Source organism: Rhinatrema bivittatum, chromosome 4, assembly GCF_901001135.1.
Source record: "Rhinatrema bivittatum chromosome 4, aRhiBiv1.1, whole genome shotgun sequence".
NCBI lineage: Eukaryota > Metazoa > Chordata > Amphibia > Gymnophiona > Rhinatrematidae > Rhinatrema > Rhinatrema bivittatum.
Window position 1 is genome coordinate 382,527,651 of NC_042618.1, and position 27,512 is coordinate 382,555,162.

General features: G+C 46.8%; 1 protein-coding gene across 1 annotated transcript in view; it reads right to left on the reverse strand.

Annotated features, from left to right (window-relative positions):
• The window catches only part of DNAH12 (dynein axonemal heavy chain 12), a 1,160,754-nt gene that overhangs the window by 894,629 nt on the left and 238,613 nt on the right, over positions 1 to 27,512 (reverse strand). The window contains 1 exon segment of the mRNA XM_029600929.1: positions 14,516 to 14,641. Coding sequence (XP_029456789.1) covers positions 14,516 to 14,641 — 126 coding nt within the window.

Below are 27,512 nucleotides of genomic sequence, written 5' to 3' on the forward strand. Positions count from 1 at the left end.
GTGATCACTGCTCTGAGCACCAGGAGCCTGGCAATACAACCAAATCCCCAACCCCCAGAAGCATCAGAGTGTATGTCCAAGCCCAGCTAGAAACAGGAGGCTCCTGCCATACAGATAGCAAATGTTGCTTACCTGTAACAGGTGTTCTCACAGGACAGCAGGATGTTAGTCCTCATATATGGGTGACATCATCAGGATGGAGCCCAATCACTGAAAACTTCTGTCAAAGTTTCCAGAACTTTGACTGGCCCCTACTGGGCATGCCCAGCATGGCACTAACCCTGCAGCCAGCAGGGGTCCCCCTTCAGTTTTATTTGATAGCTACAGGTAGTGCCGAAAAAATAAAACAACAAAACGTTACGAACCCAACACCGCAGGGCGGTGGGCGGGTTTCGTGAGGACTAACATCCTGCTGTCCTGTGAGAACACCTGTTACAGGTAAGCAACATTTGCTTTCTCACAGGACAGCAGGATGTTAGTCCTCACATATGAGTGACATCATCAGGTTGGAGCCCAATCACTGAAAACTTCTGTCAAAGTTTCCAGAACTTTGACTGGCCCCTACTGGGCATGCCCAGCATGGCACTAACCCTGCAGCCAGCAGGGGTCCCCCTTCAGTCTTATTTGATAGCTACAGGTAGTGCCGAAAAAATAAAACAAAACGTTACGAACCCAACACCGCGGGGCAGTGGGCGGGTTTCGTGAGGACTAACATCCTGCTGTCCTGTGAGAACACCTGTTACAGGTAAGCAACATTTGCTTTCTCACAGGACAAGCAGGATGGTAGTCCTCACATATGGGTGAGTACCGAGCTGAGGATGTCCGAACATGAACCAAATGTACCCAACGGCGTGCAACAGGCACAACAACTGGGGTGGAATTTGGTAGAGGACATCCTGAACCCCACCGGGCAGGCGGAAGGGTGTTGGTACGTCACGTTGGAAATAGGTTACGCAGGACAGATTGGCCGAAGATGGAATCTTGTCTTCCGGCTTTGTCTAGGCAATAGTGGGCTGCGAAAGTTTGGAGAGAACTCCAGGGGGCAGCCCTGCAAATGTCAGGAAGCGGCACCGATCGTAGGTGTGATACTGAAGTCGCCATGGCCCTCACAGAGTGTGCTTTAACATGGTCTTGGAAAGGGATGCCTGCTTGCTGATAGCAAAAGGATATGCAGTCCGCCAACCAGGATGAGAGAGTCTGCTTACCCACAGGTTGCCTTAATTTGTTGGGATGGAAAGAGACAAATAACTGAGTGTTCTTCCTGTGGGCAACTGTACGGTCTAGGTAGAATGCTAGAGCCCGTTTACAGTCAAGGGTATGCAGAGACTGTTCCCCTGGGTTGGAATGGGGCCTGGGAAAGAAGATAGGTAGTATGATGGATTGATTAATGTGAAACTCCGAAACTACCTTAGGCAAAAACTTAGAGTGAGTGCGGAGTACCGCCTGGTCCTGCAGGAGTTTAGTGTAAGGCGGATAGGTAACTAGGGCCTGTAACTCACTAACCCTGCAAGCTGAAGTGATAGCCAAAAGGAAAATCACTTTCCATGTTAGATATTTTAGGTCACAGAAGTGAAGAGGTTCGAAGGGTGGTTTCATGACATAAGAACATAAGAAAATGCCATACTGGGTCAGACCAAGGGTCCATCAAGCCCAGCATCCTGTTTCCAACAGTGGCCAATCCAGGCCATAAGAACCTGGCAATTACCCAAAAACTAAGTCTATTCCATGTTACCATTGCTAATGGCAGTGGCTATTCTCTAAGTGAACTTAATAGCAGGTAATGGACTTCTCCTCCAAGAACTTATCCAATCCTTTTTTAAACACAGCTATACTAACTGCACTAACCACATCCTCTGGCAACAAATTCCAGAGTTTAATTGTGCGTTGAGTAAAAAAGAACTTTCTCCGATTAGTTTTAAATGTGCCCCATGCTAACTTCATGGAGCGCCCCCTAGTCTTTCTACTATCCGAAAGAGTAAATAACCGATTCACATCTACCCGTTCTAGACCTCTCATGATTTTAAACACCTCTATCATATCCCCCCTCAGTCGTCTCTTCTCCAAGCTGAAAAGTCCTAACCTCTTTAGTCTTTCCTCATAGGGGAGCTGTTCCATTCCCCTTATTTTGGTAGCCCTTCTCTGTACCTTCTCCATCGCAATTATATCTTTTTTGAGATGCGGCGACCAGAATTGTACACAGTATTCAAGGTGCAGTCTCACCATGGAGCAATACAGAGGCATTATGACATTTTCCGTTTTATTCACCATTCCCTTTCTAATAATTCCCAACATTCTGTTTGCTTTTTTGACTGCCGCAGCACACTGTACCGACGATTTCAATGTGTTATCCACTATGACACTAGATCTCTTTCTTGGGTTGTAGCACCTAATATGGAACCCAACATTGTGTAATTATAGCATGGGTTATTTTTCCCTATATGCATCACCTTGCACTTATCCACATTAAATTTCATCTGCCATTTGGATGCCCAATTTTCCAGTCTCACAAGGTCTTCCTGCAATTTATCACAATCTGCTTGTGATTTAACTTCACTGAACAATTTTGTGTCATCTGCAAATTTGATTATCTCACTCGTCGTATTTCTTTCCAGATCATTTATAAATATATTGAAAAGTAAAGGTCCCAATACAGATCCCTGAGGCACTCCACTGTCCACTCCCTTCCACTGAGAAAATTGCCCATTTAATCCTACTCTCTGTTTCCTGTCTTTTAGCCAGTTTGCAATCCACGAAAGGACATCGCCACCTATCCCATGACTCTTTACTTTTCCTAGAAGCCTCTCATGAGGAACTTTGTCAAACGCCTTCTGAAAATCCAAGTATATTATATCTACTGGTTCACCTTTATCCACATGTTTATTAACTCCTTCAAAAAAGTGAAGCAGATTTGTGAGGCAAGACTTGCCCTGGGTAAAGCCATGCTGACTTTGTTCCATTAAACCATGTCTTTCTATATGTTCTGTGATTTTGATGTTTAGAACACTTTCCACTATTTTTCCTGGCACTGAAGTCAGGCTAACTGGTCTGTAGTTTCCCGGATCGCCCCTGGAGCCCTTTTTAAATATTGGAGTTACATTTGCTATCCTCCAGTCTTCAGGTACAATGGATGATTTTAATGATAAGTTACAAATTTTTACTAATAGGTCTGAAATTTCATTTTTTAGTTTTTTAGTTCCTTCAGAACCAGATTAAGGTCCCAAGAAGGGGCCGGAGGACGTAAAGTTGGCTTGATATGGAGTAAGCCTTTAAGAAAACGAGTTACGAGGGGTTGTACTGATATAGGGACATCCCCAACACCTTTATGGAAGGCGGCTACCGCACTGACATGCATTCTGATGGAAGAGGTCTTTAGACCTGATTCAGATAAATGCCAGAGATAGTCCAAAAACCTTGGGATTGGACAGGAAAAAGGATCAAGGGATTGTGAAGAACACCATGATGTATACCTTTTCCATTTATAGGAATAAGACTTTCTTATGGAAGGCTTCCGTGAAGCAATCAGGACACGAGAAACCGAATCTGAAAGGTTAAGTGTTTGAAGGATTAACCTTTCAACATCCATGCCGTCAGGGACAAGGCCTGAAGATTGGGATGGCGTAGACATCCATCGTTCTGAGTGATCAGATGCGGGTCCTTTCCCAGGGGAATGTGTCTGCGGATGGAGAGATCCTGGAGTATGGGAAACCACACTTGGCGTGGCCAGTGAGGTGCTATCAGGATCATGGTTCCCTTGTCCTGACGGAGCTTCACGAGAGTCTTCGAGAGAAGAGGAAGTGGAGGGAATGCATAAAGCAGACCGGTTGCCCACGAGAGGAGAATGCATCTCTGGGCTGAGAGCACTCGCTCCGAATGAGGGAGCAGTAATTGTCCACTTTCTGGTTCTGAGGGGACGCAAAGAGGTCTATTTGGGGATAACCTCATTGTTGGAAAAGAGAGGTCGCTACCGAGGGGTTGAACGACCACTCGTGTGGTTGGAAGACACGACTCAGTTTGTCTGCCAAGAGATTGTGTACTCCCGGCAAGTAGGTGGCCCTGAGGTACATCGAGCAGGAGAGCGCTTCCGCCCAAATCTGCACAGCTTCCTGACACAGAAGGAAGGAGCCTGTGCCTCCCTGCTTGTTGATGTACCACATGGCCACCTGGTTGTCCGTCTGAATCAGGATAACGTGATTTGATAGAGAATCCTGAAAAGCTCTGAGAGCATATCGCATCGCTCGAAGCTCCAGGAAATTTATCTGGTGTTTGGCTTCCTCTGGAGACCAAAATCCTTGTGACTGCAGATCGTTCACATGAGCTCCCCAGCCGAGGTTGGAAGCTTCGGTGGTGAGAATGAGTTGAGGATCTGGCAGATGAAAAGGCAGTCCCTGGAGGAGATGGTTCTGATCTTCCCACCAGGTGAGAGACAGACGGAGTGCGTCGGTGATGTGGACAATGGTTGACAGAGGCTGAGTCGCTTGAATCCATTGTGAACTCAGAGTCCAATGCGTGACTCTCATGGCCAGGCGGGCCATTGGTGTGAGATGGACTGAGGACGCCATGTGTCCGAGAAGGACAAGGAATTGTCAAGCTGTTGCTGTATGCTGAGACTGCAACCCATGAATATTTTTTTTATATATGGCGACCATTAACTTGGCGGTTTAAAGCGGGTGAAGACGCCGAACATTTTCAAAACCTCGGGTTAGAAGTACTGTCCCCTGATGAAGAATCTATGATTCGAAACGAGGCCTTGTCGGGATATGGACATGGACTTTAAATCTTGAGAATATACAGATAAGTCACAGGGAAGTTCCCTGCAATAAGATCGTATATGAGAATAATTACGTGTCGGCATTATTGAGAATTGTTTGGTGTTTCCTGAAGAAGTTAAAAAAGCCTAATTGTGGGTGGAAATAATTTCAAGAAAAAAGTTTTAAGTCACTATTTCAACAAATTTAATCACGCTTAAAAATAATAAAAAAAATATTCACGGGTTGGAGGAGGTCTGTTTATGATTAAATTTGCCATACATTGCTGGATGCGATGATATGAAATTGTATGAAACCTTCCTCTTCTTCCCCAAAAATTTTTTTCCTGTTGGTGGATAAACTGTATTCCATAGTTTGTTCCAATAATTGAGAGATTTTTTCCTTTTTGAAAAATGTTAGGAAAATTAACAGAGTATTGATTGGAGGTGATATCGGGTTTATATTTCAAGGATGGTGTCAGCATGGCTTAGCATGGGACCGTTCTGTGCAGGGTCTTCCTACCCAACTAAACTAATCATTTGGAGAAAGGCTCTAGACTAATTAACTATGTTTCTGGGAACTTTTTTATTTGATTCCCTGGCCTCATCCCTCCCTCTGCCTTTTTTCTTATCTCTTCCTTTCCTCCTCCCTTTCATAATGCTAAAAATATCAATATAAATGTTCTTTTTAATCTTCTTGTGAAAAGGCCTGGGAACACTCTCCCACAACTGTGACAAACTGGTCAAAGCGGGCGGACCCCTGCATGTCTCCGCTATAACAGTTGTGGGCCGAGGGGTGCCCTTGTTCATGGAGCAGTCCGAGTCCGAAGAGTCACTTGAACTGCTTGAACTGGAATGAGACCAAGCGGTTCACTTCCTCTTCCGCTTCCTTTTATCCTTCTATGCAGAGGCAGCATTAGTTATACCGCCCTGATCCCCATTTAACTTACGACTCTCCCTTATCTGCATCCACACTGCAGGCTGCTGTACCAGAAGCAGACATGCCTGGTAGCACTATCTCTGCTGTTTCAGTAATGCAATCCGCACGGGAGCCAGATGCCTCTTGGATAGTTCCTGCTCTGCTAAAGGAGCCCATGTTGCTGCTACACATACAGTGGAGGCTCAATGGTTGTGGTCGCACCCTCCACACTCTGACACGGTCCTGCAGCTGTTGCACTGGGGCCGATGGATGCCCTGGAATCTGGATCTCGCTCCTGGCACAGTCTCAGGGGTGCCACCATGGGGCACAGGCATGGGGGCCATCCTGGGCGGCCAAAGCGTGGGACACACTGGTATGCCTCAGCATAATTTGCATATCCAGGGGGGCCTCACTAACTACGCATGTTGTCAAGTTGCATCCCAGCACCAGGTGCTTAACCCTGCACTCACCATTGCATGTGCTGCTAGGGCATTCTGGCTCTCCTCTGAAACCCAAGCCAAATGAGGCAAAAGCTGGTTGGCCCCAGCAGCCATTCCCCCCACGCATTGACCCCTCCTACTTGTGCCAATATAACGTCTACATTCCTGGTGGCCCAAGTCTGCCCATTCCCCAATGAGGCTATGGGTTGAGACTGTGAATTATTCCCTTCCTGCTGCGGATGCTGCCCACTTGAAACATTAGAAATTTTGGAAACCCCCCTCCCCTGGCACGTCCATAGTCTGACTGCTGTGTGTACTCTGTGCTGGACTCTTGCTGCTCTCCCGTTTCCTGCTGTGGCTGCCCCTTCATTCGCTCCCTCCACTCCATTCTGAATTACAGCACGAGTGGCCCCAGAAAGCAAATGGCGTACTTGATTGTATGGCTTCATTGGTCCTTTCATTCCCAGTCCTTTGATTCCTACCTCTCTCCCTCCCCTTTTTTTTTTTTTTTTTTTTTTTAAGTGGCCTTCAACTTTAGCCAGCTTCCCCAACCTTGATTAATGCGACCTCTGACTACAGCAGCCACACGCGCTGCTCAGTCGCCACACGAACTTTGCCAAAGCCAACTCCCGCCGCACCAGACAGGAATTTGCTACCGTTGCTGGCACACTGCTCTGTCAGCTGTGTCTAGAGGTTAAAATCCTGCAGCTCGCCTGCTCTGCAATGCTGCCTCCAATGCTGCCTCCTATCGCCAATATAGTGGATTCCTTTTGTGCCACTGAATTTGAATTCCTGCCTGCATCATCAATGTGTTCCCAAATTCCTTCCCCCTTTCCCTGCGGATATGCATCTGGAGCAACACTCGCAGGAGGGAGGGAGATGAAGACACGACTGCTCAAGCCTTTCAAGGTAATGAGAGGGTGAGAAAATAGGGAGGGGGGACAGCACCATTGGGGGTGGGCACCCGATGCAAAGTTATTGGGCGCACCCAGCAGGGAGCCTGGTTCTTGATATTTATTTGGCTAAATTCTAGATAATGGAATTAGCTGAACAAGTTTTTCAGCTGACCCATCACTGCCCTAGATCACCCCCAAAATGCCTTAACTTATTTGGCTAAATTTTAGGAAGATAATAACTTATTCAATTAAAATTTAGCCAGATAAGTGCTGTTGATATTCCAATATCAACATTTATCTGGATAACTCCAAAGTTGAATATAGGCCTCTAAAAATTATGAATCAATACCAGAGAGGAGAGAGGCTGAATATTTACAAATTGAGATAGTCAGTAAAAAGGAAGAAAACTGATATAACATTACATTGCACCTGATTTATAAAAGATTTGCCTTATTTTCTGCTTGTGAGAAAAATCTTCAAAAAAGCAGGCCCTGGTAATCTACTTCAGTCTCATTCTTGCCATTCTCTCTGAAGTCAGATGCAATATTCTTTCTGTATTCATTCATCTGTTCTATGTCACCCCCAGTGCTTTTAGCACTTCACATTGTTACTACCATACCAAGTAATCCTTAACTTCAGTACAGCACCAAATGCAAACAGCACTTAGAAAATTTAAAAAAAAAGCAGACTAAGCTTTTTTAGAGTGTTGGGTGGGGTAAAGGGTTTTGGAAAGATTTTTATCTCCTTAAAACTAGACAGTTTTATAAAGTGAATAGTCATATTGTGGAGTGCAACTTGTTATATATTTTGTTCTAAGGTTGTATATATATACTCGTACAAGGACAGTAAAGATTTGTATCCATGTATCATATACTTCAACAAAATTCTAATTAAAAAAAAACAACTCATAAAAATAGACCAGTGTGTTTTCTTTATTGGCAGGTCAATTTTAAAAAGATTTATCTGGCTAACTTTGGAAATTAAAACTTAACTCCACTACTGAAACAGTGAACTATAGATATAATCAATCACACTGGGATTATATTGTCCTGTCACTGTACTGTATTATATTCTCTAAAATTATTTTTACAGAAGATATTTTTTGTTATATATGACTATGGAAATTAGCCAGATAAAATGAAAATTGGTTCTTACCTGCTAATTTTCATTCCTGTAGTACCACAGGTCAGCCCAGACTGCTGGCTTATGCCTCCCTTCCAGCAGATGGAAACACAGAAAAATTTGAAGGACACCCCTGTAAGTAGGATGCGCCACCTGCAGCTCCTTCAGTATAAACAATATCAAAGCAGAATTAAAGTGGTAACAGGAATTTAAAAATTTAAATGGTTAAACCAAATTTAGGAGACTCAACTATGTACAAAATGTGAAATCTTCATCCTGCAATATAGTATGACAGGAAAAAAACCCCCCGATAATCTGTCGAGTGGAATAAAAAAAACGGGCAGACATCTGGGCTGATCCGTGATACTACAGGTAAGAACCAATTTTCCTTTCCCTGTATGTACCCGGATCAGCCCAGACTCCTGGGATGTACCCAAGCCACCTTACATGGGGTAGGACCTACAAAGCCCCACTCAAAGCACACTGCTGCCAAAACTCTCCGAGTCGGGAGCCTGAACATCCAAACGGTAATGTCGAGCAAAGGTATGCAAAGATTTCCAGATTGCCACCCTACAGATCTCCTGAGGGGAAATCAATTGACTTTCTGCCCAGGACGCCGCCTGAGAACGGAGCGAATGAGCCTTAAGACCCTCTAGAACTGCTCGCCTGTGACATATGTATGCTGAAGCAATAGCATCCTTCAACCACCGGGCAATAGTAGCCTTGGAAGCTTTATGCCCTTTCCTGGGATCACTCCACAAGACAAAAAGGTGATCTGACAGGTGAAAATCATTAGTGACCTCCAACTAACGCACCAACACCCGCCTGACATCCAAACGCTTCAATTCATGAGCATGTGGAGAATTCTGATCCAAATCTGGGAACGCAGGCAACTCAATGGACTGGTTCACGTGAAAAGCCGATACAACCTTAGGCAGAAAGGACAGCACGATTCTAAGAGAAACGCCAAATCGGAAAACCTAAGAAACGCCAAATCGGAAAACCTAAGAAAAGGTTTGCGACAAGATATCCCCATCCAGGCCAGAATCCTCTACAAATCTATTACAATCATATACAAGTCAATCCACCACCTTTCATCCCTGGACCTTCAATACCCACTCAGCCTTCATACCTCTCAAAGACCAATCAGAGAAGCACACCGAGGATCCCTCCAGGTTCCGAACACAAAATCAACCCGTCACACAACGGCAAGAGACCGGGCACTCTCGACAGCTGGACCCGCACTTTGGAACTCAATTCCTACTAATCTCCGCCTAGAACCTTGCCTTCCAACCTTTCGCAAGAGACGACTTGGCTTTTTAAACAAGCCTTCCCGGACAGCTCATAACCCCCTCCAGTTCATATAACAATGTCTCTATATAGTACTGTAAATAATTATTAAATTTATTTATATTTCCCTTACAGTTCCTGTTACACCCCACTCTCCCCCTTTCTGCTCATTCCATGTTATTTACCCCTGTTTTTTGTAACTGCTTCCCCCCTTGCACAAGTTTAGTTATACTGTTCATTGCACCCCTTGTTCTATGTGAACCGGCATGATGTGACTTGTTCATGAATGCCGGTATATAAAAAAGCTAAATAAATAAATAAATAAATAGGGCTGAATTTCCGAAATTCTCCGAGCAGATATCTACCAAAAACACCATTTTGAGCGTAAGGTCCTTCAGAGTGATGCACCTGAGCAGTTCAAAAGGAGGTTCACACAACGTCCTAAGGACCAAATTCAATCTCCAGGATGGACAAACAGCTCGACATTGTGGATGCAAATGCTTAGCACCCCAAAGGAACGAACCACATCCGGATGAGCCGCTATGGACACATCGTCCACCTTTCCACGTAAACATCCTAACGTCGCCACTTGAACCTGGATAGAACTGAAAGTTAGTCCTTTTGCCAAACCATCTTGCAAGAAGGCTAGAATGTGGACTATCAAGGCCCGGCTAGCGGAAACATTCGACCTACTACACTAAGAGTAAAATACCTTCCAGACTCAGACATACGTAAGAGAGGTGGAAGTTTTGCAAGCTCGTAAAAGAGTGGAAATCACCAAATCCAGATACCCCTTCTTTCTCAACTGCCGCCTCTCATAAGCCAAGCCGCTAGACAAAAGCGATCCACCTGGTTGAAAAATACTGGACCCTGCTATAGAAGATTCGGAAGATGACCCAGATGGAGCAGCCCATCCACTGCAAGTTTGAGGAGATCTGTGAACCACAGCCTTCGTGGCCATTGCGGAGCCACCAGCACCACCGCTCCCGGATGGGCTTCTATCCTTCTCAAGACCTTGCCTACCAGAGCCCAAGGAAGGAATGCATAGAGCAGAATGTCGCAAGGCCATGGGAGGACAAGAGTGTCAACCCCTTCTGCTCCGTGCTCTCTTCTGTGATTGAAGAAGCACGGTGCCTTGGCATTCCTTCGAGTCGCTAGTAGATCCAAACGGGGAATCCCCCAGAGATGAGATATCAACGCAAACGTCTCGTCAGACAGCTCCCATTGTCCGGGATCCAATCTCTGACAGCTCAGAAAATCCGCCTGTACGTTGTCTACCCTGGCAATGTGTGAAGCCGCTATCCTGAGCAGATGAGTTTCTGCCCAGGCCATGAGCTCATCCGCCTCCGCTGCTACGGGGTGGCTCTTTGTGCCTCCCTGCCGGTTGATATATGCTACTGTCATTGCGTTGTCAGAGCACTCTCACCGACTGACAATGAACCAGAGGCAAAAACTTCTGAAGGGCCAACCAGACTGCCCTGGACTCGAGACGACTGATGGACCATTGGGCTTCCTGCTGCGTCTATTGGCCTTGGGCTGCCTGAGATTGGCAAGCTTCCCCCCAGCCGGAAAGACTGGCATCCGTCGTCACAATAGTTCACTGAGGGACCTCCAGAACCATCCCCCAGGATGGACATGGAGGTCCTTGGCCGGTTCCTGGAGGGGTAAGAGAACTTGAAAAGCTTCCGACTTGGGATCCCAACATGAGAGCAAAGCCCTTTGCAATGGCCTCATATGAGCAAAAGCCCATGGAACCAACTCCAGAGTAGACGCCATAGAACCAAGAACCTGTAAATAGTCCCACGCCCTGGGAACTGGCAGGGACAAGAGACGCCGAACTTGCGACATGAGTTTGTCTATCCGATCCTGCATCAGGAAGACTTTCCCAATACGAGTATTAAATCTCACCCCTCAAAAATCCAGGACCTGGGTGAGGACAACTGGCTCTTGTCCGCATTGATGATCCAACCCAGAGCGTGAAGTGTCTGCACCACCCTTTGACTTCACTCGAATCAGCCAGTCGTCCACGTAGGGATGGACCAGGATCCCCTGGCAATGGAGAGCCGCCGCCACAACCACCATTACCTTGCTAAATGTGCGCGGAACGGTCGCCAGCCCGAAGGGAAGTGCCTGAAACTGGTAATGCTTGGCGGAGATACCGTTGATGGTCCTTCTGAATTGCAATGTGTAGCTAAGCTTCCATCAAATCGAGGGACGCTAAAAACTCCCCTTCTCTGACAGAGGTGATTAAGGAACACAGTGTCTCCATACGAAAACGGGGCACTCTGAGAGCTCTGTTGACCTTCTTCAGATCTAAAATCGGACGGAAGGACCCTACCTTCTTCGGAACCAGAAAATAAATCGAATACCTGTCAGTTTGAAGTTCGTTCAGAGGAACCGGAACAACCGCCCTGAGGTCCAACAACCGGTGAAGCATGAGAGACACCTGGCGCCTTTTCTCCAGAGACCCGCAGGGTGACACCAGAAATAGATCACGTAAGGGATGAGCAAAATCTAAGGCGTAGCCATGTTCTATAATGTTTAGAACCCAATGGTCTGTTATTTTGACCCACTCCTCGTTAAACAGGGACAGCCGCCCCACAAGGAGCGGAACAGGGGAGTGGACCAGCGCTATTTCATTGAGAAGACTTGACTCCCATCACCCCTGTGGCACCACCGTCTCGGGCAGGTCAACGGCCACGAAAGGAATGAGACCAGGTCTGCGACCTGCCGGACGACTGTCTTTGGCCAAACGGAGTCGGCTTAGACTGCCGAAAACGGCGATGCCCCCGAAAACGCGACCGGGAAGGGCCAAAACCTCTGGAAGCTTTTGGCCTATCCTCCGGGAGCTTGTACACCTTATTGTCCCCCAAGGACTTAATGAGCTGCTCCAAGTCATCTCCAAAAAATAATTTCCCGCGAATCGGAAAAGCACCAACTGCGACTTGGAGAAAACATCAGCCGACCAATTACGGAGCCATAAAAGCCTGCGGGCTGACACCGCAGAAGCCATAGTATGCGAAGACGTACGAAGGAAATCATACAAGGCATCCGCCCCATTCGCTACTGCCGCCTCCTGCTCCGACTCCTCCGGGGAGAGCTCTCTGGCACTCAGGAGTTGTTGTACCCACCGGAGACTCGCACGCTGCATTAAACTACTGCAAATGGCTGCTTGAACCCCCAGAGCCGACACTCCGAAGATACGCTTGAGAAGCACCTCCTTAAGTGCAGCCACCCCAACCACAGGAATAGTCGTACGCTTGGTGACTGCGGATACAGCTGCATCAACCTTGGGGACCTTAAGGAGGTCAAGAGAGTCATCCGACAGCAGGTACAATTCTTCCATAGCTCTGCCTACGCAAAGGCCAGCTTCCGGAGTATCCTACTCCCGAAACATTAGCTGGAGCAACATAGGATGAAAAGGAAAAGTCCCAGCCGGGGGACGAAGACCAGACAGCACCAGATCCACCGTGCCCTGATCCTGAGGTGTCGGCATCTGACCAGCCGGTATGCCCAACTCCGCTAGAACATGTGGAATCATCGGCTCCAACTCATCTCTATGAAAGAGCCTAAGGACCTGAGGATCATCCCCCTCCACCAGGGCCACACACTCAGAATCCTCATCCATGTCCGCCTGAAGCAGATCTGCCAGCGGCACCGCCCCCTGGTTCCTGGAACCGGACCCTTCCCGGACCACCCTAATCCGGGAGACCTCAGGAAGATCCGGCCTAGGAACCTGCATGGGAGGAGAGGGACCATCCCCAAGGGCAAAAATCCTGTGGAAATAACTGAGGAGGGAGATCCCCTCCCCCTGCTGAGCTGTCTGCATCAGTATCTAAAGCTCCTAAAATGTCTGCCGTTCCCATGTTTCGCGGGAACAGGTCAGGCTGAGTACCACGAGATAGTATCGGGGCGCCTGCACCACGGAACCGATGTGCCTACCTCCCCCTGCCGCGAGCTTCCCCCGCTGACAGGCCCTCGCCGCCGGGAAGACACCAGGAGCAGAGGATATCTCTGGAGGGCCATGCTGCCGGTTCCCCACAGGATTTGCAGGCCGAAGCACGCAGTATCGCCAAGCTGAACAAGGAGGGGAGACCGCAAAAATAAACCCCGGAGGCCAAATAAGAGCAGCAGAGCTGCAAAAACCAACGCGGTCCAATTCTTTTTTTTTTTTTTTTTTTATTCACGTTGGCCTCACCAGAGCACAACTCGCGGTTGTCTCTGGGCCAGGGGGGGAAGGACCGGCCCACTGGTAAATCCCCCCCCAGCCATTCACCGGCTGCTGCTCCTGGTATACTGGAATGAAGGGCAAAGCACTCGGCAGGCCAACCATCGAGGAGAAGTGACTCTGCTCCTCGTGAGGCCCAGCTCTTTTTTTTTTTTTTTTAAACTTTGTTTCAGCCAAACAAATTTAAAGGACTCCTGTCACTGCAACTCTTTTTTTTTCTTGTTTAGAATCAATTAGCCAGGACTGCAGGATCTGCCACCTTCATCTGCTGGAGACAGAGAAATACTGCTTTGATATTGTTTATACTGAAGGGGCTGCAGGTGGCGCATCCTACTTACAGGGGTGTCCTTCAAGTTTTTCTCTGTCTCCATTTGCTGCGAGGGAGGCATAACCCAGGAGTCTGGGCTGATCTGGGTACATACAGGGAACTTGACTTTGAACATCTTCATCCACTGACCAGCTACATTTGTCTTCCCAAATTCACAGATTATACTGATTTAGGAAGTCAGAAAAGGAGTGACTCTGGAGGCATTCTCTATTAGATTTTCAATTTAGAAGCTCAGCACAGATTTTCAGTGCTAACCAGCTAAATTTAGATGGACAACTCTGGTCATACAAACAGCTGTCTTAAATCTAGGTGGACAAATTTTGTGTGGCTAGGTTTAGGTGAATGTTCAGCCATTACCTAGCTGGTTAATTCTGGCTGAAAATTTGGCTAAAGAAAACCAGCAAAAATTATCTGATTATTTTTGCAGTCAGTGGCTTATTGAAAATTTATTCCTGGTTCTTCATGTCACAGACAGGTACTCAAAATTAAATGCGTGGCCTAATGAAAGAGTACAGAAAAGTTGATTTATAGTAATAAAATAAACTTACCTCATCATGTTGATCAAATACAGGGCTAATCATTTGAGGCCACAGTAGCACAGTAGAGTTAAGTAACAAATCTTCAGGTGAAAATAAATAAACATCTAAAAGATAATTCATCCGTCGCTTGCATTCCTATAAAGCAGAATACACAGTGATGTATGTTTCTGTTCTTGTAAATATACTCAAAATATATCAAGGAAGGAATAATATAATAAAAGTGGCTAAACTACTTTTCATCTCCAATTATCATCTCTATTTCTGGGAGGAAGTGTGACTTTTGTGGCTGGAAAATAAAGCTGTGAACAGAATCTATCAAGACCCAAAATGAAGAAAATATTTGAGACATTGTGGCCTATGAGTCAAAAATCACAATCAACTTCCGAACTAAAGTTTACCTGTGACAAAGACTGCATGATTTCTAAGAAGTCACTTTTTCTCTCTTTGCCTCAATACACTCAAATATAATTGAGTAATAACAATAATAATGTTTTCTTGTACCTTCAGAAGATGTAATATATCTTATTACCAAAATTAGGTTGCTAGGACATCTATTTCATTAGTAAGTATATATTTTTGAAATATTATAATTGCAAGCACTTGGGATTTACGATTGGGTGATCATATCTAAACTATTTAATTGCTGTTCAAACTCCACACTATTAATTAAATGGGATAAATTTATGATGATGATCAAGCCAGACTATTGTCAAATTTCAGGGGTGGGAGCAGCAGCAAGTTAGCTGACTAACTTGAGCAGGTATATTCAGCGTGATTTAATTGGGCTAAGTCTCCCGCTAAATATAGCTGCTTAAAATTAGCCAGGTATGTTTAACTGGCTAACTTTAGGACTCCTCTTTAGTCTGACCAGACTAACCCAGTTAAGTTTAGCCTGGTACTCAGAATATCATTGCTACTAACCTTAAACCCTGCCCCAGAACCAATGTTCCCTCTCATTTTTTGTGGACTGTGTGTGAAAAAATTTCTCATGTGCACTACTGAGTACAAATTGATGCTCAGTGTTCTTTGAAACACCATTCTGTTTTTCTTTTTCTTGTACGTGCTATGTTTTCCTGTGTGCACATGAACACAAGCTTACAGGGAATGGAAACCCCTTTTTTAAAAATCTGCTCAAGTTTTAGAAGGGTAATGAATTAACCAGCTAAAACTTATCTGCTGCAAAACACAAGAAATTGAAACTTTAGGGTTGGTTTAAGTCCTGAACTTAACCAGGAAAATCCATTGAATATTGACCACTAAATGTTCCTTTACAGAAACTTGGCCAGTGTGTTCCAAATCCTCAAACTGATCAATTCCCAGCTCCTATGATTTGATTTGGCTGGTGACTGAGACACATCTTTCTTCCCCAATTTTAGAGTAAATTCAACTACTGAGGAGAAATATAAACATAAGAACATAAGAAAATGCCATACTGGGTCAGACCAAGGGTCCATCAAGCCCAGCATCCTGTCTCCAACAGTGGCCAATCCAGGCCACAAGAACCTGGCAAGTACCCAAAAACCAAGTCCATTCCATGTAACCACTGCCAATGGCAGTGGCCATTCTCCAAGCGAACCCAATAGCAGGTAATGGACTTTTCCTCCAAGAACCCATCCAATCCTCTTCCAAACACAGCCACACCAACTGCACGAACCACATTCTCTGGCAACAAATTCCAGAGATCAACTGTGCGCTGAGCAAAAAAGAACCTTCTCCGATTAGCTCCAAATGTGCCCCATGCCAACTTCACGGAGCGCCCCCCAGTCCCTCCACCATCCGAAAGAGCAAACAACCAATTCACATCCACCCGCTCTAGACCTCTCATGATTCCAAACACCTCTATCATATCCCCCCTCAGTCGTCTCTTCTCCAAGCTAAAAAGTCCTAACCTCTTTAGTCTTTCCTCATAGGGGACTTGTTCCATTCCCCTTATCATTTTGGTAGCCCTTTTCTGTACCTTCTCCATCGCAATTATATCTTTTTTGATATGCGGTGACCAGAATTGTACACAGTATTCAAGGTGCGGTCTCACCATGGAGCGATACAGAGGCATTATGACATTTTCCGTTTTATTCATCATTCCTTTTCTAATAATTCCCAACATTCTGTTTGCTTTTTTGACTGCCGCAGCACACTGCACCGACGATTTCAATGTGTTATCCACTATGACACCTAGATCTCTTTCTTGGGTTGTAGCACCTAATATGGAACCCAACATTGTGTAATTATAGCATGGGTTATTTTTCCCTATATGCATCACCTTGCACTTATCCACATTAAATTTCATCTGCCATTTGGATGCCCAATTTTCCAGTCTCACAAGGTCTTCCTGCAATTTATCACAATCTGCTTGTGATTTAACTACTCTGAACAATTTTGTGTCATCTGCAAATTTGATTATCTCACTCGTCGTATTTCTTTCCAGATCATTTATAAATATATTGAACAGTAAGGGTCCCAATACAGATCCCTGAGGTACTCCACTGTCCACTCCCTTCCACTGAGAAAATTGCCCATTCAATCCTACTCTCTGTTTCCTGTCTTTTAGCCAGTTTGCAATCCACGAAAGGATATCGCCACCTATCCCATGACTTTTTACTTTTCCTAGAAGCCTCTCATGAGGAACTTTGTCAAACGCCTTCTGAAAATCCAAGTATACTATATCTACTGGTTCACCTTTATCCACATGTTTATTAACTCCTTCAAAAAAGTGAAGCAGATTTGTGAGGCAAGACTTGCCCTGGGTAAAGCCATGCTGACTTTGTTCCATTAAACCATGTCTTTCTATATGTTCTGTGATTTTGATGTTTAGAACACTTTCCACTATTTTTCCTGGCACTGAAGTCAGGCTAACCGGTCTGTAGTTTCCCGGATCACCCCTGGAGCCCTTTTTAAATATTGGCGTTACATTTGCTATCCTCCAGTCTTCAGGTACAATGGATGATTTTAATGATAAGTTACAAATTTTTACTAATAGGTCTGAAATTTCATTTTTTAGTTCCTTCAGAACTCTGGGGTGTATACCATCCGGTCCAGGTGATTTACTACTCTTCAGTTTGTCAATCAGGCCTACCACATCTTCTAGATTCACCGTGATTTGATTCAGTCCATCTGAATCATTACCCATGAAAACCTTCTCCATTACGGGTACCTCCCCAACATCCTCTTCAGTAAACACCGAAGCAAAGAAATCATTTAATCTTTCCGCGATGGCCTTATCTTCTCTAAGTGCCCCTTCTCTAAGTGCCCCTTTAAAGAATCAAAAATGATTAAAGCATACGTAACTAATGATTGCTTTTCCCTTTATGTAAACTTTTCATCTTCCTTTTGTTTTTGTGAGATGCACCAGTCTGCTACTTAGAACAATGTGCTCTATTATATTATGGAGAAATTTAGACTTACCTTATAATTTCCTTTCCTTTATTTCTGTTACACCAGTTCAGAATGATTGGATTTAGTCTCCTTTCCAGCTGGTGGAATAAGAATGCATTCTTTTTTTTTTTTTTTTTTTTAATAACCTTATGACATCACTAATATATACATTGAATGCAGAACCGCTGTCTTAGGAATCCCAACCACACCAGCCCGCAACCAGGCCCCCTCACCTGCGCCAGCCAGAGGCCCAGTTCGGCAGCCGCTCCTGGCCACAAACTCCGTTCGTGGCCTGCTCTTGCGGCGTCCGGAACACTGCCAAACCGGATGGAGGTATTCGAGGGTCCAAAAAAAAATGAAAGCTGGTAACTCTGGGGACAGCATGAACAAAACAAGGCAAAGCAGCAGAAATACCAAAGACAAACCACAGGACACCAGACAAGAACAAGACAAAACAGAACACACCACACAAACACAAGAGACACGACGAGAGACCAAGAGCACGAGACCGAGAGCAGACGAGACTGAGGGAACACGGGACCAAGCGAACAAGGGACCGCGCGAGCAGAGACCGAGCAAACGGAGACCGCGCGACTGACAACACAAAAACACAAAAGAGGGAGCAAGGGAACGGAGAGTGAGGGAGCGGAGAGCAAGGGAACAGAGAGCGAGGGAGCAGAGAGCGAAGAAGCAGAGAGCAAGGGAGCGGAGAGCGAAGGAGCAGAGAGCAAGGGAGCGGAGAGCGGAGAGCGAAGGAGCTCAAAGAGCGAAAGAGCCAAGAGCGAGAGAGCGGAAAGCGAAGAAGCGAAGGGCGAAAGAGCGAAGAGCGAGGAAGGGAAACGAGGGAACGGAAACACGGGAACAAGGACGGGGAACACACAACGGGACCCAACAAGCAGGAAAGAAAACAAAGGGAAAACAAACAAACAAGCAACCAAGACAAACAGCACAGACAATACAAAACAGACAAACGAGCAACAAGCAAGAACCAACAAGAAGCACCCAGAAACACCAAGAAGACCTGGGGGAGGGAACCCAGGACGGGCAAAAGAAAACCAGCCAAACCAGTAGGGATGCAGGCGCCTCCTGCAGGTCGAAAAACCCCAATCTGGCAACGAGATGACAAAGTCTGGAGCAGGCGCCTCCTGCAGGTCGTTACAAAAAGAATCCTGACAGCTGGCGCCTCCAGCAGGTCGTGACTATGGCAAACTGGCGCCTCCAGTAGGTCGTACACATAAAATCCTGAAAAAATGTTTCCGGTCCCATCACAGTCCAGGACATAAGGACAAGACTCTGGAAAAAGGCGAAGATATCGGCAGGGCATCACCGTCGGGCACATGGCCTTGCATTCTGTTGAGAACGGTGTTTTTCGTGTGCCCATGGGCCTCGGGCCTCGGCCCGGACCAGACCTTCCAGGCTGAGCCAAGGGTTGACTGTGGCTCCGCATGGCTGACGGTCTACCCTCCGCCAGGCCGGCAAGCTCCCAAGGCCAACATCCGAGGATGTTGGAAGTTGAATGGTCCTCCGACCATTCCGAGCCCTTTCAGACCTGCTGCGAGCAGCATGGAGCAGCAGGCCTGGCCTGAGGTTGAGGGCAGATGGACCTTGACATGGAGACGAGGAGATTGATGCAAAGGCATCACATGGCACAAACACTTGGGTTGATGCGACGCCATCACATGACACGAAGACTTGGGTTGAAGACATGACACCAGGACTATGGAGATGTGACACCAGGATCGATGCAATGGCATCACAGACGATACTTGACACCAAGGCTGATGCGAAGACATCACGGATCAGTGGTCGTTGCGACGGCATCCCGGACCAGGGTCGATGCAACGACATCAGAAACATGACGCTGAAGGGCAAATATGACAAGGAACTTGGAATCCAGATGAGACGAGAAGCAAGGAAGGCAGACATTGGCACTGTCTCTCAGGGCGCCCTACTCAGGCCACCCGTGGGACTGAGTCGCGGACCACCCTGTCCCACTGCTCGCCCTACACAGCCCTTGCAGACTGGTCACGGACCACGAGGAGAACGGGACAGCACAGGAACAAACAACCAGGACATGACGGCTCAGGAGCACAGGACAACCGTCCACCAGGAGGCTAGTCCACTCAGGAGTACTTCATCTGAGGGACCCCTGGCCTACCGGACCAGAAGGCTCAAGAGCAAAGACGGGACATAGGAATGACATCGAGGAAGGCAGGAACACCAGGACGTAGAAGATCAAGACACCAGGACACCTGGACAAGGACCTCAGGCACGAAGACATGACATGGCATGACGAGAAGACATCACAAGATGAGGAGCTCCACAAGACTGGAAGACCTTACAAAGGCTCTGGCAGGCAGGAGCCTCCAGATTGAAGACACCACGATGCAAGGCACTGGACAACTGACGGAGCAGCCCTTTATAGGGCTGGTACAGGAAACAGTCACCAAGGTGGGGCCAAGACACTTCCTGTGTCTGGCCCTTTAAATGTTGAAGGAAGACGCAGCCGCGCGCCTAAGGACAGAGCAGGAAGCTGTGCAGGACCACAGACAGCAGCCTGCACCAACATAGTTGCGTAGGACGCAGGGCAGGGCCTGAGGAGCAGGCCCTGACGTCGGCAGCTGCTTCAGCTGCTGCGGGGAGCCCCGGGGGCGGCTCCAGCCACTACTCCCGCCCGGGGCTGTGGCCTTAGCGCTGCGAAGATGCAGCCAGCAAAGGGGGCGGTCCCGGGCCCCGAAGAAGGTGGAAAAGTCCGCGGCTCCGGCTGCGGTGAAGAGGAGAGACGCAGGCAGCCTCCGGGCCGCGTGGGCAGGCCGACGTCCTGCCACGTCGGTGAAGAAAACACAACGTGGTAAGTGAGCCTGCTCGCGGGGAAACCTGCGGGCAGAGTTCATAACAAAAACAAATTAAAATAATTAATGTAAATGCTATAGATTTTTCCCTTTCAGTTGTTAAAAATTAAGTGCCTCATGTTATGTAAAAATAGTTGAAATAGTATAAAATAGCTCTTAGTCATTCCCTCCAAATGCAGTTCCAAAAAAACAGGTTTTCAAATTCTTTTTCAATGATTTTCTCTCTGTTTGGGTTCTTAACTCAACCGGCATCTCATTCCACATTTTTGGGCCATCGAGGGAGATACTTCTCTCTCTTACTTGACTAAGATGGGCTGATTTAACTGAAGGTATTGTTAGCATTCCTGTGTTAGCTGATCTTAAGTTTCTCTGGGGTTTGTGTAATCTAATTGCTGTGTTTAACCAATCAGTTTGTTCTCCATAAATGATTTTGTGTAAGATGCAGAGTACTTTATACTGCATGCGATATCTTACAGGTAACCAGTGAAGTTTTTGCAATATGGGTGTGATGTGATCACTCTTTTTTGATGTTAAAATCCTAGCCACAGCGTTTTGTAAAATTTGTAGAGGGTGTATTGTTGTCTGGTAGGCCTAATAACAGAGAATTACAATAATCAGTATTTGAATAGATTAAAAGCTGCATTACTGTTCTAAAATCCTTGTCCGTCAATAGCAGCTTTAGTCGCCTCAATATCAATAATTTGCCATAGCCTTCTTTAATTTTAGCTGTAATATGCTTTTTCAGATTAAATTCATTATTTGTTATTATACCGAGATCTCTAGCCTGATCTCTTAGCTTAATGTGATGTTATTATCATATAAACTGTCTGGAAGGGGGTCCTGTCTCATTTTTCTTTCTAGTAGAATCATCTCAGTCTTATTAATGTTTAGGATTAATCTCATATACGTAAGCAGCTGCTTAATAATATTTAAGTACATAGTTGCTAGTTTGTATGCCTTTTCCAGAGATTCATTAATTGGGATTAAAATCTGAATGTCATCTGCGTAAATAAAATGTATTAAGCCTAATCCAGTCAGTAGGTGGCACAAAGGTAACATGTACACATTAAACAGGGTAGCTGATGTTGTGATTCTACCCTCATGGGCAGCCTCTTACCTTCTCTCTGCCTGTCCTGTGGCCTGGAGGTAACAGTCCCCGGTCTTCCTTGCGGCTGGAGCCGCTCCTCGGTCTGCCCTCTGTGGCTTGGGAGCTGCCGAAAAGGCTGGGCCTGTTCCTCGGCCCCACCCTGCTTTTCGGTGTTAGCAGCAGCATGGCCGCTGGCCATGGTCCTGCACAAACCTCCTGCTTCCTGTTCCTAAGGCACGGGCCGCGCCTCTTCACAAGATTTAAAGGGTCCACGGCCGGATATGCCTTGGGCCCCATCTGATGGCTGTTTCCTGTCTCAGCCCTATAAAAGGCCTTCTCCAACTCTTCTGCCTTGCCTTGGAGTTACTTAAGAACATAAGAACATAAGAAAATGCCATACTGGGTCAGACCAAGGGTCCATCAAGCCCAGCATCCTGTTTCCAACAGTGGCCAATCCAGGCCATAAGAACCTGGCAAGTACCCAAAAACTAAGTCTATTCCATGTAACCATTGCTAATGGCAGTGGCTATTCTCTAAGTGAACTTAATAGCAGGTAATGGACTTCTCCTCCAAGAACTTATCCAATCCTTTTTTAAACACAGCTATACTAACTGCACGAACCACATTCTCTGGCAACAATTCCAGAGTTTAATTGTGCGTTGAGTAAAAAAGAACTTTCTCCGATTAGTTTTAAATGTGCCCCATGCTAACTTCATGGAGTGTCCCCTAGTCTTTCTACTATCCGAAAGAGTAAATAACCGATTCACATCTACCCGTTCTAGACCTCTCATGATTTTAAACACCTCTATCATATCCCCCCTCAGTCGTCTCTTCTCCAAGCTGAAAAGTCCTAACCTCTTTAGTCTTTCCTCATAGGGGAGTTGTTCCATTCCCCTTGTCCCTGGAAGACTCGTTTTCCAGCACTCCGTCAGGTCTTCATTCTTCATTGGAGCTCCATGTTTCGTCTTGCTTCCTGAGTCTTCATTGCTTCCTGTGGCTTCCTGATGTTCCTTGTCCTGAGGTTCCTAGTTTCCTAGTCCAAGCTTCCTGATGTTTCACCTCCTGATAGACCAGGCTTCCTGATGTTTCCGAGGTTCCGCTCTCCTTCGCTCATTTCGAGTCCTCCTGACCCTCCAAGCTCCTGTGGTTCTCCAGATGACACCTGGCCCCGTCATTGGAGTTTTGTCTCAGCTGGATTCCCTTCCTGCGCTTGTCCCGCTCTCCGCGTGGTCCGTGACCAGCCTCTTCAGGTTGTGTAGGGCGCACAGTGGGACAGGGTGGTCCGCGACCAGTCCTGCGGGTGGGCTGTGTAGGGCGCCCTGAGAGACAGTGCCAATGTCCGAACCTTCCCAGCTTCTCGTCTCGTCCATGAGTCTTCCAAGTTCCTCGTATCGTCGAGAGTCTTCCAAGATCCTCATCCACTTCCAGAGTCTTCTCGTCCTTGTCTTGGGTCTTCTTTATCACAAGGCCTCCGTCTGCCCTCATCCTCAGTCCGGCCTGCTGCTTCTTGCCGATACCCAGCGGCAGGTCCAAAAAGGCTGGGAACGGTCGGAGGACTTTTCAATAACCAACACAATGTTGTTGGCCTTCCAGAAGCATGCAGGTCTGGCAGAGGGTCAGACTTTGTCTTCGCCCATGCTGGGACACGCCTCGCCAACCCTCGGTGCTGTCTTGGATTCATCTGGGGTCGTGCTGAGGTCCAAGGGCACACATTCCCCTCAAGTTGGGATCGCTTTCCTAGCGGTCCCATAACATAACAGAATGCAAGGCCATGTGTCCGGTGAACATGTTCCGTTGATGGACTTGCCTTGTTCCTGGAGTTCTGCTTCAGAGTCTTCGTTTCAAGTTTGTTCCTGGACTTGTATTTGAACCCAAACATTTTTTTTGGTTCAGGATTTTTCTCACGACCTGCTGGAGGCGCCAGCTGTCTGGATTCTACAACCTGCAGGAGGCGCCTGCATCCAGACATTTTTCCAATTTTTTTTTCTAGGTTGGGGTTTTTACGACCTGCAGGAGGCGCCTGCAGCCCACCTGATTTTGCTGGTTCCGGTTTCCCACCCTGGGTCCCTCCCAGGTCTTTCCTGAAGTTTCTTTTGATTTCTTGTAGTTTCTTGTGCTTCTTGTGTGTTTCTGTGCTGTTTGTTTTCTCGTCTGTGTTGTTTTGTTTTTCGTTTGTGTTCCTTCGTGCTGTTTTGTTTGCTTGTTTGTGCTGTTCGCTGTTTTGCTTCTTTGTGCTGTTTTGCCCTTTTTGGCTCATTTGGGCTGCTTTTTGCTGTTTGGCTTTTTTGTGCTGTTTGGCTTTTTTTGCTCATTTGTGCTGTGTTTTGTCTTTTTGCTCGTTTGTGCTGTTTTGCCTTTTTGTCTCATTTGTGCTGTTTGCCTCTTGTTTGGCTTTGTTTCTTGTCTGCAGTTGCTATCTCCTGTTTCATTTCAGTACCCGGATTTACCAGCTTCGTTTTTGGACTCTTGATCTCCCCTTGTCGGTATGGACTGATACCTTGTCCCCTCTAGCTGTTGATATGAGGCTTGAGGAGGGAGTCTTTGAGGAGGGGGTACTCTTGTGATTCTTCCCTCATGAACAGCCTCTTACCTTCTCTTTGCCTGTCCCGCGGCCTGGAGGCCGCAGTCCTCGGTCTTCCTTGTGGCTGGAGCTGCTCCTCAGTCTGTCCTCTGCAGCTTGGGTGCTGCTGACAATGCTGGGCCTGTTCCTCGGCCCCACCCTGCTCTTCGGCGTTAGCAGCAGCATGGTCGCTGGCCAAGGTCCTGCACAAACTTCCTGCTTCCCGTTCCTAAGGCGTGGGCCGCGCCTCTTAAGATTTAAAGGGCCCATGGCCGGATATGCCCTGGGCCCCACCTGATGACTGTTTCCTGTCTCAGCCCTATAAAAGGGCTTCTCCAACACTTCTGCCTTGCATTGGAGTTACTTGTCCCTGGAAGTCTCGTCTTCCAGCGCTCCGTCAGGTCTTTGTTCTTGTTGGAGCTCCATGTCTCGTCTTGCTTCCTGAGTCTTCATTGCTTCCTGTGGCTTCCTGATGTTCCATGTCCTGAGGTTCCTAGTCCAGTGCTTCCTGATGTTTCACCTCCTGATGTTCCAGGCTTCCTGATGTTCCTGATGTTTCCGAGGTTCCGCCCTCCTTCGCTCATTTCAAGTCCTCCTGACCCTCCAGTTCCTCTGGTTCTCCAGATGACACCTTGCTTCGTCATTGGAGTCTCATCTCAGCTGTATTCTCTTCCTGTGTTTCCGAGTCCTCTTGACCCTCCAGCTCCTGTGGTTCTCCAGATGACACCTGGCCTCGTCATTGGAGTTTCGTCTCAGCTGGATTCCCTTCCTGCGCTTGTCCGTGACCAGCCTCTTCAGATTGTGTATGGCGCACGGGTGGGCAGTGTAGACACAGAGAGACGGTGCCAATGTCCGAACCTCCCCAGCTTCTCGTCTCATTCAAGAGTCTTCTAAGTTCCTCATCTCATCGAGAGTCTTCCAAGATCCTCATCCACTTCCAGAGTCTTCTCGTCCTTGTCTTGGGTCTTCTGTGTCACAAGGCCTCCGTCTGCCCTCATCCTCAGTCCGGCCTGCTGCTTCTTGCCAATACCTAGCAGCAGGTCCGAAAGGGCTGGGTACAGTCAGAGGACTGTTCAATATCCAACACAATGTTGTTTGCCTTCCAGAAGCATGCAGGTCCAGCAGAGGGTCAGACTTTGTCTTCGCCCATGCTGGGACACGCCTCGCCAATCCTCAGTGCTGTCTTGGATTCGTCTGGGGTCGTGCCAAGGTCCAAGGGCACACATTCCCCTCAAGTTGGGATCGCTCTCCTAGCGGTCCCGTAACATAACAGCTGACAACGCTGAGCCCTGTGGAACACCTGTATCAAGGGGAATTTATCAGATTTTACGTTATTAATTTGGACTATATATGAGCGATGCTCCAGAAATGATTTTAACCATTGCAGGGTTATTCCAGCTATTCCAATTTCTTGTAATCTATTGAGAAGTATTGCATGGTTAACTGTATTAAAGGCTGCGGAGAGATCTAATAAAATTAGAAGGTAAGTTTTTCCACTGTCGAAACCCCTTAGTACCGTATCTGATAATGCAAGTAGTAATGTTTCTGTACTAAAGTTTTTCCTAAAGCCAAATTGGGCTGGGAAAAGAAATTTATTCTTTTCCAGGTGCTCTGTAGTTGTTTTTGAACTACTTTCTCTAAAATTTTAGCTAAAAATGGTAGATTAGATATTGGTCTAAAATTGTTTAAAATGGTAGGATCTAGATTCTGTTCTGTTCTAGATGTGTTCTCAAAGCAAAAGGCGGACCTCCTACCACCTCTTCGGAGGTTTGATTGTTCAATCGACCTGCTACCTGGGACTACGCCTTCCCGAGACCAAGGCCATGATGCAGTACATCCAAGAGAACCTTGCGAAAGGGTTCATTCATCCCTCTACATCTCCTGCCGGTGCAAGATTCTTCTTCGTTATGAAGAAAAATTGATCTTTACGGCCATGTATCGATTAACGTGGCTTAAATGCGATTACCCGCAAAGACAAATATCCTTTGCCGTTGATCTCTGAACTATTTGACCGTCTACATGGAGCTTCTATATTTACTGAGTTGGATCTACGCGGGCTTACAACTTGGTGCGTATTTATCCTGATGACATCTGGAAGACAGCTTTCAACACCAGAGACGGACATTACGAATGTTTAGTGATGCCCTTAGGCCTCTGTAACACACCCGCAGTATTCCAACGAAAGATTAATGAAATCTTCAGAAATCTACTATACGTGAAAGTTGTGGCATACCTGGATGACATCCTTGTCTTTTCCAAGGATCTGGCTACACACCGAACCAGCATTCGCACTGTTCTACAATGTCTCCGTGAGAATCATCTTTTCACAAAACTGGATAAGTGTTTGTTTGAAAAGTGCAGTCTGCCCTTTCTTGGGTACATAATTTCCCAATGGGGATTTTGATGGATCCTGTGAAAGTCAAAGGAATCCAAGATTGGTCATAGCCCATGGGCCTTAAAGCATTACAACAATTTCTAGGATTCACGAATTATTACCGCCACTTTATACCGCTTCCGGATCCGTAGTTCCATGCTCCTTTTACTCTCGCAAATTCTCTTCAGCAGAACAAAATGATAGTATTGGAGATCGCGAGTTACTCACCATCAAATTGGCTTTAGAAGAATGGCACCCATGGCTAGAGGGCACTCAACATAAATTCACCGTATTCACAGATCACAAGAATCTGGAACACTTGAGCCATGCCCAACGTCTCAACGCCCGTCAAGCCTGATGAGCTTTGTGTTTTTCTAGATTTAACTTTGAGCTTTGTTATTGTATAGCTGGAAAAAATCTCCAGGCAGATGCCCTATCACACTCTTTTGAACCAGAAGACACCCCGGAAGAACCTGGTCATGTTATTGACCCAGCCTGTATTTGTCTGTCTGCTACTCACCCAGTTCCCACTGGGAAGACTGTTGTGCCCCGTCGACTACATGAAAGAGTCCTCCGGTGGGCGCATGACTAAGTTTGCCGGCCACCCAGGCCAAGCATGAACCCTAGAATCGCTGCTCCAGCGATTCTTCTGGTGGCCCACTATGGTCTCCGACGCTAAAGCATAAGTCGATTCCTGCAACACTTGCACTCAGCAAAAACCCCTTGTCGGGCGACCATGGGGTTTGCTCCAGCCACTTTCA